The 9,538-nt window shown below is 30.7% G+C and overlaps 2 protein-coding genes across 2 annotated transcripts in view; one reads left to right on the top strand and one right to left on the bottom strand.

Annotated features, from left to right (window-relative positions):
* The window catches only part of LOC107647773 (protein WEAK CHLOROPLAST MOVEMENT UNDER BLUE LIGHT 1-like), a 4,980-nt gene extending 3,347 nt beyond the window's left edge, over positions 1-1,633 (top strand). The window contains exon 4 of the mRNA XM_021105730.1: positions 3-1,633. Coding sequence (XP_020961389.1) covers positions 3-1,572 — 1,570 coding nt within the window. The 3' untranslated portion in view covers positions 1,573-1,633. The remainder of the gene's footprint in view (positions 1-2) is intronic.
* Positions 2,022-3,920, bottom strand: LOC107647772 (alpha-amylase-like). The gene is made up of 3 exons (XM_021105352.1): positions 3,635-3,920; positions 2,620-3,167; positions 2,022-2,422 (listed from the first exon to the last, which is right to left on the bottom strand). The coding sequence occupies exons 1-3, from the start codon at positions 3,750-3,752 to the stop codon at positions 2,165-2,167; spliced, it is 924 nt and encodes a 307-aa protein (XP_020961011.1). The 5' UTR covers positions 3,753-3,920; the 3' UTR covers positions 2,022-2,164.

Here is a 9,538-nt window from a genome sequence, read left to right as displayed (position 1 = left end):
GATTCGGAACTCGCGAAACTCAGAGTGGAAGAGATGGAGCAAGGTATCGCCGAGGACTCTAGCGTGGCGGCCAAGGCACAGCTTGAGGTCGCAAAGGCCAGGTACACTGCGGCAGTTACAGAGCTAACATCTGTGAAAGAGGAGCTGGACGCGTTGCGTAAGGAATACGCTTCCTTAGTTGTTGAAAAAGAGGAAGCTATTCAGAAATCGGAAGAAGCAATTACTTCGTCCAAACAGGTTGAGAAGACTGTGGAAGAATTAACGATTGAGTTGCTTGCTATAAAGGAGTCGATGGAAGCAGCACATGCAGCGCACATGGAAGCCGAAGAACATCGGATGGAATCGGTTATGGCTAGGGATCAGGACTCTCTCAATTGGGAAAAAGATCTTAAACACTCCGAGGAAGAACTTCAAAGAATAAACCAGAAAATCTTAGCTGCTAAAGATCTGAAGTCTAAATTGGACACAGCCTCGACTTTGCTGACGGATCTGAAAGATGAAATGAATGCTTATACAGAAGCACAGTCGAGGCAAGACGGAAGTGCCGAACGTGAAGAACTGTGGCCTTTGAGGACGAAGATACACAATGAAATAAAAGAAGCCGTTGAATCTGCGAAGAAGGAACTTGCGGAAGTGAAAAGTAACATAGAAAAAGCAACTGCTGAGGTTAGTAACTTAAAGGAAGCCGCAGCGGCGTTGAAAACAGAACTTGAGGAAGAGAAATTGAACCTTGCATCGATTCGGCAGAAAGAGGAAATGGCCTCAATCACTGCGAAATCTCTAGAAGCTGAAGTAGAGAAAAGCAGAACAGAAAAGCTTCTGCTTCAGATGAAAGAAAGGGAAGCTAGAATCCCGCAGAAAGTACGAGAAGCTGCTGAAGAGGCTAAAGAAGCCAACTCACTCAGTCAAGCAGCTCGCGAAGAGCTGCAGCGAGCGAAGGAGGAGGCCGAGCAAGCGAAGGCGGCAGCGAGCGCAATGCAGAGCAGATTACTTGAAGTTCTAAAGGAGATTGAGGCTGCCAAGACTTCGGAGAGATGCGCAATGGCGGCAATCAATGCATTGAAGGAGAGTGAATTAGCTCAAAGCAGCCAAGAAGCAGATTCGTCGGCGGAGGTAGTGACACTTTCTTTGGAGGAGTATTACTTGCTGAGCAAGCATGCACATGAGGCTGAAGAGGGAGCCAAGGCAGTGATGGCGACGGCGAATGCTGAAATTGAGGCAGCTAAGGAATCTGAAATGACAAGTTTGGAAAAGTTGAATGAAGTGAATACAGAGATTGCTGCTAGAAGAGAAACTTTAAGGGATGCAATGTGTAAAGCTGAGAAGGCTAAAGAAGGAAAGTTAGGCATGGAATACGAGTTGCGAAGATGGAGGTCGGAGCGCGACAGAGGGGAACACCAGAAAAGCATGTCCGGGGACAGTTTTGATTCAGGTTCAAGGGGTTATGACAGTGCAATTGGATCACCAGATTTAAGAAATGGAAAGAAGAAGAAGAAGTCATTTTTTCCAAGGTTTTTGATGTTCTTTGCAAGAAGAAAATCATATTCGTCACATCACTGTAGTCCCTATTGAAAACATCATTTTTATTGATATTGCATCATGATTCATGATAAATAAATTCTTAACCATCTCATGATCTTTCTTTTCTTCATTCCCTTTTGAAAAATTATAACCATATACTTCTCAACATGTTTGTTATTGCTTTGATTGGATTGCATTCTACACACCTATTCACCCTGAGCATTTGTTTTATGTGCCTTTGTCTAGAGGTTAAAGTTAAATTCGTTTAGAGGTTAAATGTGATTTTTTTTTAGAAGTTTACATTAGAGTACATAAATTTCAGAACAAATATTCAAATTAATCTTCAAATTTTGGCAGAGTAGTGATCATATTAGTCCTGAAACTTTAAAAGATTATCATTATTTTTCCGTGATATAGATTAATTCTTCAGATGTCTCACGGCTTAATATTTTGGAGATTCAGATGGTAATTTTTAAAAAAATATAGAAACTAATTAGATATATATTTTAAATTTAGATATCCATTCATCTGTATTTTGTGAACATCAACAATGGACATGTATGTCATTATTCTAGTCATCAATTTATTTTTACAAGAAATGTAATAAAAATACATATGCATATATATCTGTATAAAGTGCATTTCACTTTAATTCCCACACAGCATAGTCTTGTCCGTTGGCAACAACTTGAGCATTTGATGGAAGAAGGTTTCCAAGATTCCCATTTGGTCCAATCTTGACAATGATTTTGTTGGCAATGTTGGCCATGTAAAGATCAGCTTGAGCTGCTAGAATGTTTATTGAGCTTGTTGCTGTGATTCCATTCCTTTTTCTTATGTCTGATAAACTCTTTATGTTATCCTTTATACCACTCTGACGTTCAAAATAGTCATGGTAGAACTGCATGTACAATATACAAAACATAGTTTACTATATAATCATACAAAAATAAAAGAATAAAATAATGTCACAGCACTTTCAGGCCAATATGCCCCATTTGAAATTTCTTAAGGACCAACTTAATATTCACTCATGAATTAATGTAAAAGAAAAAACAATCCCAAGATCGGAAAGAATGCAAATGGTGGTTTACTTACAATTGAAGGGTGACCAGGATGAGTGAGAATGTAAACATAACCCAACATAATCTTATCCTCAGGAAAAGGATATGTCTTCTGAGAGCCAGTGTCATGATTATCCACCAATGTCACAGCACTTTCAGGCTTTGTTCCAATCATACCTGGTGGTTTTCCATTACCATCCTTCAACCTCCATAACTCACCTTCAACAGCAGCACCAAGAATCATCTTTGTTGTGAAGTCAAATGTAAGTACACCACTTCCAACCTCATTCACCCAATTTACCAATTTGCCCCTGTGTGCATCTTGGTTTGCAAGGGGCTTGTTGTCATTTCCCAAGGTCACTTTTTCAAATAATTCTCCAACTGAAAATTCTGGTTTTGTGTTGTCTATATAGAGTTTGGTGAATTTTGGTGCATATCCTAAAACCATGTCAAATCTCCAACCTGAGAATCCTACTTCTGTTTTGAGCCAGTTCATCCAATCTGAGAGTTCTTGTTGTACTCTTGTACTTGTGTGATCTATGTCTGGGACCTGACCCCACCCAATCCCTGTGTCAGGGTTACCTGCACCAACCGAGTAATGTTATTTAAATTTGAACGAGGAATGTTAGGGGCAGTAACTTTTGTGATTTGTAGCCATCAAATAGTCATTAATAATAGTTTTAATGGTGTGAGATTGGTATGAAATTTTATCCAATGGATCACTTTTTTTTACTGGTTACATGCTGGCCAAAATTTAAGAAAGTTGCTGGCTTTAGACTTTTCCAATTTGAATATATAATTGTGAGTAACCAAAAAATGTGTGAAATCAATATAACTTAAATTTCAACTATACTTATATAATCACTATAATAATAGACATTATAAAATTTACCATATTATATTGTGTGTTAACATGTGATCAATTTATGTTAAATGAGATGTAAACTTCTATTTATTCACTATTCAATAATAAATGTACGTTATATTTTATGAAATATAATGGCAATATTACATAAATAATTATATTTCTTATTCTTAGAAAATTATACCTTTACCGTGAAATTCAGGATCATCTCTGCAAATTTCGGCCACACCCCAGTCTAGACGACTATCTGGGGTGCCGCCTTCGAATATGCTATTTCCATTGCTGTCGAATCTCTCCGGCATACGGTGGTTGATGACGATGTCGGATACGGCCTTTACTCCATTCTGTTTAAATGCGGCAACTAGTGATTTCAACTCTTCCTTGTTCCCATATTTGGATGTGTCAAGATCATATAGCCTCTTCGGCAAGTAACCTGCAAATTCAAATTGTGTGTTCTATTTTCGTTATATATATAAATTCAAATCAAGCATATCATGTATATTATACAAATTTCTCGATATATATCATATTATTTTATAGTTTCAGAATTTATTGAAAACAATTTAATATTGTTTTGATAATATAAAAGAAACAAAAAATTCCCAATTAAACTTTGACGTTTTTTCCTTTTTAATAACCATTACTCTCAACTGTACCTAAAAAAAGTTATATATGTGCACACTAAGGTAAAAACTCAGTTACAGTACACTTCACGTGAAGTTGATAGCTGAGAGTCGTTAGATGAAAATTTAGTTAATTCAGTTAAATTATCTAACGACTCTCACTTATCAACTTCACGTGAAGTCGACTGCACTTGAGTCATTAAACATATTTACCATGTAGTTGTGAATATTAGTAAATTTTGTATTCTAACATATATTCTATATGAATAATTAATTTAATGGCTAATTTTTTGTGTATATAAATAAAATAACCTATATAACTAGCTAAAAAAAATATATTATATCAAAATAATTAACAACTTAATAATTATTATATTGTGAAAGAGATAATAATGAATTGGAATTAAACTGAGGTTATCGACAAGTTGATGAATGTTGAATTAAAATTTTTAGAAATTATTACTAGAGTGTTCATGAATGATAAAGTTACTTATTCAAGTTAACAACCAATGGTAAAAAAGAAAAGTTTCATAAAAAATAAATAAGAGTTGATCAAGTTATTAGAATATCATAGAAGTTGTATTATGTTTGACAAGTTAAATTTAAAAATTATAAATTTAAGAATTATTCTATAATAAATATTCAGATATACTAAATAATTCTAATCGATCCTAATTATATTTTAACAATAGTATAATAATTTTTCTTTTCAGTATATTATTATACTAATTTAGAGAAAATTATATTAAAATTATATTGTATTATTAATGAGATATTTACGTAAATGAGCGACACTGTGGCTAATTAAATTATGGATATTTATTCTGACATGAACTCTAATACTATTTCTTTAATTTTAGAGAAAAAATTTTAAACAACGTTTGACAATTACCTCAAAAGATAATGAAGTTTTTGACAAAAAAAATATTCAATCTGATTTTTGAATTTTATTTTTATAAGATTGGTTAGTCTCTGTACTAAATTAAATGAGTTACATGCATGCTATAATATATATTATCCAAAACTTTAAGATAACAGTTCTATTTAAGTATATATGTACTATTAATTCGACTTAAAAAAATAAAAGGAAATTTTATTATTCATTTAATTTAAATTTAACTAATGTAATACTTCTTCACAAATAACATTTAAAATTTCAACAAAGTATATTGGCGACAGATATATACCTGAAATAGTATGGTAGAGGTGGAGAAAGAAGGGAGAAGAGAAATGCAAAGGCATAGGAAGCATAGTGAAAAAAAGAGTAGTGACGACTTCATTTTTTTTTCTTTCTATTTTTGTGTGTGGCAATAAATAACAGGGTGTTTATGTAGCCTTATATAGGCATCATTGATGAGAATAAGGTGCAATGAATTTTCAAAGAAACGCAAATGTGTCCTATGTCTCGTACGTTATACGTTAGGCACAAGTCTAGAAAAATGTCCCAAAGTTTTGTCAAAAATTTAAGGACTTGAAAGTTTGACAAGTAATTAGCTATTAGATATGTAGAAGCCTATACTCTCTAATTTTGACCTCAATTCAAACAATGTTGCTATTGATTATTAATAAAGCAAAGAGGATAGCACACGTATTTGTAAAAGATAGGGACACAACAATTCAACATATATATGCAACGTAGTAAAGTTTGTATCGCTAGATATATGACCAAAAATTAGTTTTTTTTTTTTTGGTTTCCCACGATATCCTCCAACACGGCAGATCAAGGACTAATCCGTCGCGGTACTGAGTTCCATCTAAGGGTTTGCCGCTGGCCAATGGATTACTGCATGCACAAGGCGGGATTCGAACCCCCCGACACTTACTTAAGCGGATTAGTGAGCTAACCACTAGACCAACTCAACTTGGTTACCAAAAATTAGTTACTAGAGGATAGATGATGAGTTTAATCCTATCTGCCAATAAGCCTTAACTTACATGGCATATTTTTCTCTCTTCATGTCAAAGGTTTTGGATTTAAATCCTACTAATTGTAATCGAAAAATGTGGTAAGTATATAAAAAAATATGTGAGTGTATTGTGTATTTAGAATTGGAGTTGTCTAATCTATCTGGGATACTTAAGATTAAAAAATTGTCTAAAAATTAAAGTATTTCCAAATTAAATATCTCTTATCCGAACCGGTTATTAAATTGATAAAGTTAGAAATTAAAAATTAAAAGTTTAATATTTAATTAAAGTGAATAATTATCTAAATTAATTTTTGAGAATTTTAAAAATGAATATTTTAGTCTCTTAAAAAAATTAATACACACGTCAATTTTTAATGTTTGTCTCCAACAACCAAATTAGTCCCTAGCTAGTTCATAAATGATAAAGTTATTACTTATTCAAGTTAAAAACCAATGATAAAAGATGAAAGTTTCATAAAAAATAAATAAGAGTTGATGAAGTTATTAGAATATCATATAAGTTGTATTATGTTTGACCAGTCAAATTAAAAAATTGAAAATTTAGAAATAAATAAAAAATAAAAAAATTAGAGATATATCTTATAGTCAAAATTAATGACTTGAATAAAAATATTTTGTACATAAACCATAGTCAAATTGAGTTAGCATATAATAATTATATGCAAATTTAAAAGTAAAAATATATAAAATGTAATTAAGTATCTTAGACATTAAGATTAGTTATCATTATTTGTCTATAAATAGAAATTTATACCTGATGTGTATTTCAAGTGAAATATATGAAAAATGGACTTAGATTAAATATTTTCACTTTTTCAAGAATTAATAGAGAATACATATATAATTGTTGCATTGTAGTACCTATCCTCTTTAAGGAAGATACTATAATTCTGATACCATATTAGAAATAAGAGACTAAATTGGAGGAAGGATTTGTATATTATTGAGTGTAATCAAGTTGTCTGTTCAAGTTGTCTGGAACTAGTGTATGTTCCCGTGCCTTGCACGGGATAATATATAAAACTATATAAAAAAATTTTATTAGAAAATTAAATAAAAAATACATATAATAATTATTATTATAAATATTTTATAATTTAAAAATATTAAAAATAATTAAAATTTGTTTTAATCAATTTAGATTGGTTGAATGGTCATATCATTTGTTCGCTTAAGTAAATATTTGGAATTCAAATCTCGCCTTGTGTGTATAACAATCCATTAGTTAACGGCATATCCTTAATAAATAGAGCATCAATTGTAGTGGATTAGTTCTCGACTTCTCGAATTAGGAAATCCGTAAAAAAAAATTGTATTTGTCTTTAAAATAGATTAATTTCTCATTAATAGTAGTACTTATAGACTTTTATCTTTGTTGAAATTTACATGTGACAATTTTATTTATTGGTATCGTATTCATTTTTGAAGTCAAAACAATATGATCAACATTGTTACTTGTTAAAATTTCACATTTTATAAAATAATTTTTAAATTTTTAAATTTTTAAATTTATAAACTTATATCATTACAAAAGTTATTAGATCGATTAATATTTCTTGGTAACATAATGTACCGAAACACCATCGTTGAGTATTAATAAGTGTGAAGAGAAACTAATAACAACTTTTGTTATTCAATATATAATTTATTCTATTAAAAAATAAATTAATATTTCTGGAACTGATAAATACATTTCCTTCTAATTTCTTACACCATTTTATTTGACAATATTTACCATTAAAAATAGCAAATGACCATGTTATCCTACAATATATATGATGTACAAAATAATTTCTTATCTTAAAATTAATTATAGTTAGTGAGATAAAATTTAAAATATTTTTATTTTCTTACTCAAATCTAAATTTAAATTTAGAATTGATTAACAACTCACCCTTTTTAAATATTTTTAATTTGAATTAAAAAAAATTTTGTAAATATATCCAACTTTTACATATATTAAGTGTTATAATATTAAATAGTATAGTATTTGTTATAATAATGATTCAAAATATTAATCCCAGATATATTTGGGTCTAGTGAGACCTCAATACAAGGAAGATCAACCTTAAAGGCCCAATGCAGATGAATTCCATGAGTTCCCTCTCAAATTGGTTTAGATATAAAATTCAAGAAATTGATTTATTTATATATAAATTAGGATAGATTCATAATTTTATATTCGCGTGTATTTAATAGGTTTCATGGGATAGGTACTTATGTCCGTGTTTCCATTAGGGGTGGCAAACGGGAAAGCCCGCCCTACCTCGCCAAAAGCCTGCCATCTGGCAAATTAGACCGCCTCGCCCTACCTAATGAGACAGTCCTGAGTTCTTCTCCCGTCCCGTCTAACGGTAAGTTGGCAGGTTGGCGGGCCAATCTCGCCAAATCTCTCTCTTTTTTTTTATAAATCGTTAAATATTAAATAATATATATAATTTCACAATCTTTTCAATAAATTTATAATTTCTAAAGATATAAAAAAGTTATAATTTCTAAATTTACAAACATTAAAGTCTTTATAATTATAAATATGTAATAAACATAATTATAAACCAAATTTTTTAAAACAAAATAATAAAACTAACATTGTCCAAAGCAAAACAAATATTGTCCAAAACATATAATTAAACATCTTCAAATTTATAATCAATCAAACATAAAATATAATTTAGAATATCTTCAATTCTCATTTTTATCCTTTTGTAGATCAATAACATCATTGAAATTTGTAAAAAAAATTGTTCTGACAAAAAAACGCTTGGCTTGGCAAGGAAGCCTTCCCCACCTCACCCCACCCCACCGAAACTCGCCAAAACCCATGAATTAGGTAATACAGGGTAGGCGGACTTTTTAAATTTGGCGATCTCAAATTTTTAACCCACCTCCGCCTTTTTTGGTGAGTTACGCGGGCCGACCCGACAGATTTTAGCCTGTTTGCCACCCCTAATCCCATCTATTTTTGCGTGGTAGATCGTGAGGATTTCACAGGTCCCCATCTAACCCTAAAACACGAGTAATATTTTTATATATTATATATAAATTATAATTTAAAGGGTAACTCTATACTTTTACCCATGTTTGCACTTCTCCATCAATTTTTTTCGCAACTTTAAAGAGAAAAAATTTACACGAGCTCCACATACACCTTTTTTGTTTTCCATTCAATTTCTTTGTTGATCCAAACAATGGAAAATTGATTTTTTCTCCATTTTTTTCTCCAACATTTTATTTTTCTACAAATTCTTCTAATCCAAACAATACGTAAATAAGTCACATTTTTCATATATATAACAATAAAGAATATCATATATTATAACTTGTGAAATCATAATATTTTGAGAAGTGATGTATAGACAACTTAAATATTGGTAAGTTTGAAAAAATTTAAAAAAAATAAAAAAATAAAAAATTACATGTTGATCCATAATATTTTCTTTTTAAAAATTTGTTCATAATCTACGATTAATAACTTTAAAATTATATATATGTTATTTATCTTATATATATTTTTTATTTAATAGAGACATAAAT

This window comes from Arachis ipaensis, chromosome B06 (genome assembly GCF_000816755.2).
Source record: "Arachis ipaensis cultivar K30076 chromosome B06, Araip1.1, whole genome shotgun sequence".
Lineage (NCBI taxonomy): Eukaryota > Viridiplantae > Streptophyta > Magnoliopsida > Fabales > Fabaceae > Arachis > Arachis ipaensis.
This window is presented reverse-complemented; position numbering and strand designations above follow the sequence as displayed.

What these genes read in the sequence shown, in the direction of transcription:
- LOC107647772 (XM_021105352.1), bottom strand. Translation starts at nt 3,752, where the DNA reads ATGCCGGAGAGATTCGACAGCAATGGAAATAGCATATTCGAAGGCGGC. An exon ending in TCCTGAATTTCACGGTAAAG is followed by an intron (nt 3,168 to 3,634) that starts GTATAATTTTCT and finishes CGGTTGGTGCAG; the next exon opens with GTAACCCTGACACAGGGATT. An exon ending in ATCCTGGTCACCCTTCAATT is followed by an intron (nt 2,423 to 2,619) that starts GTAAGTAAACCA and finishes TTGTACATGCAG; the next exon opens with TTCTACCATGACTATTTTGA.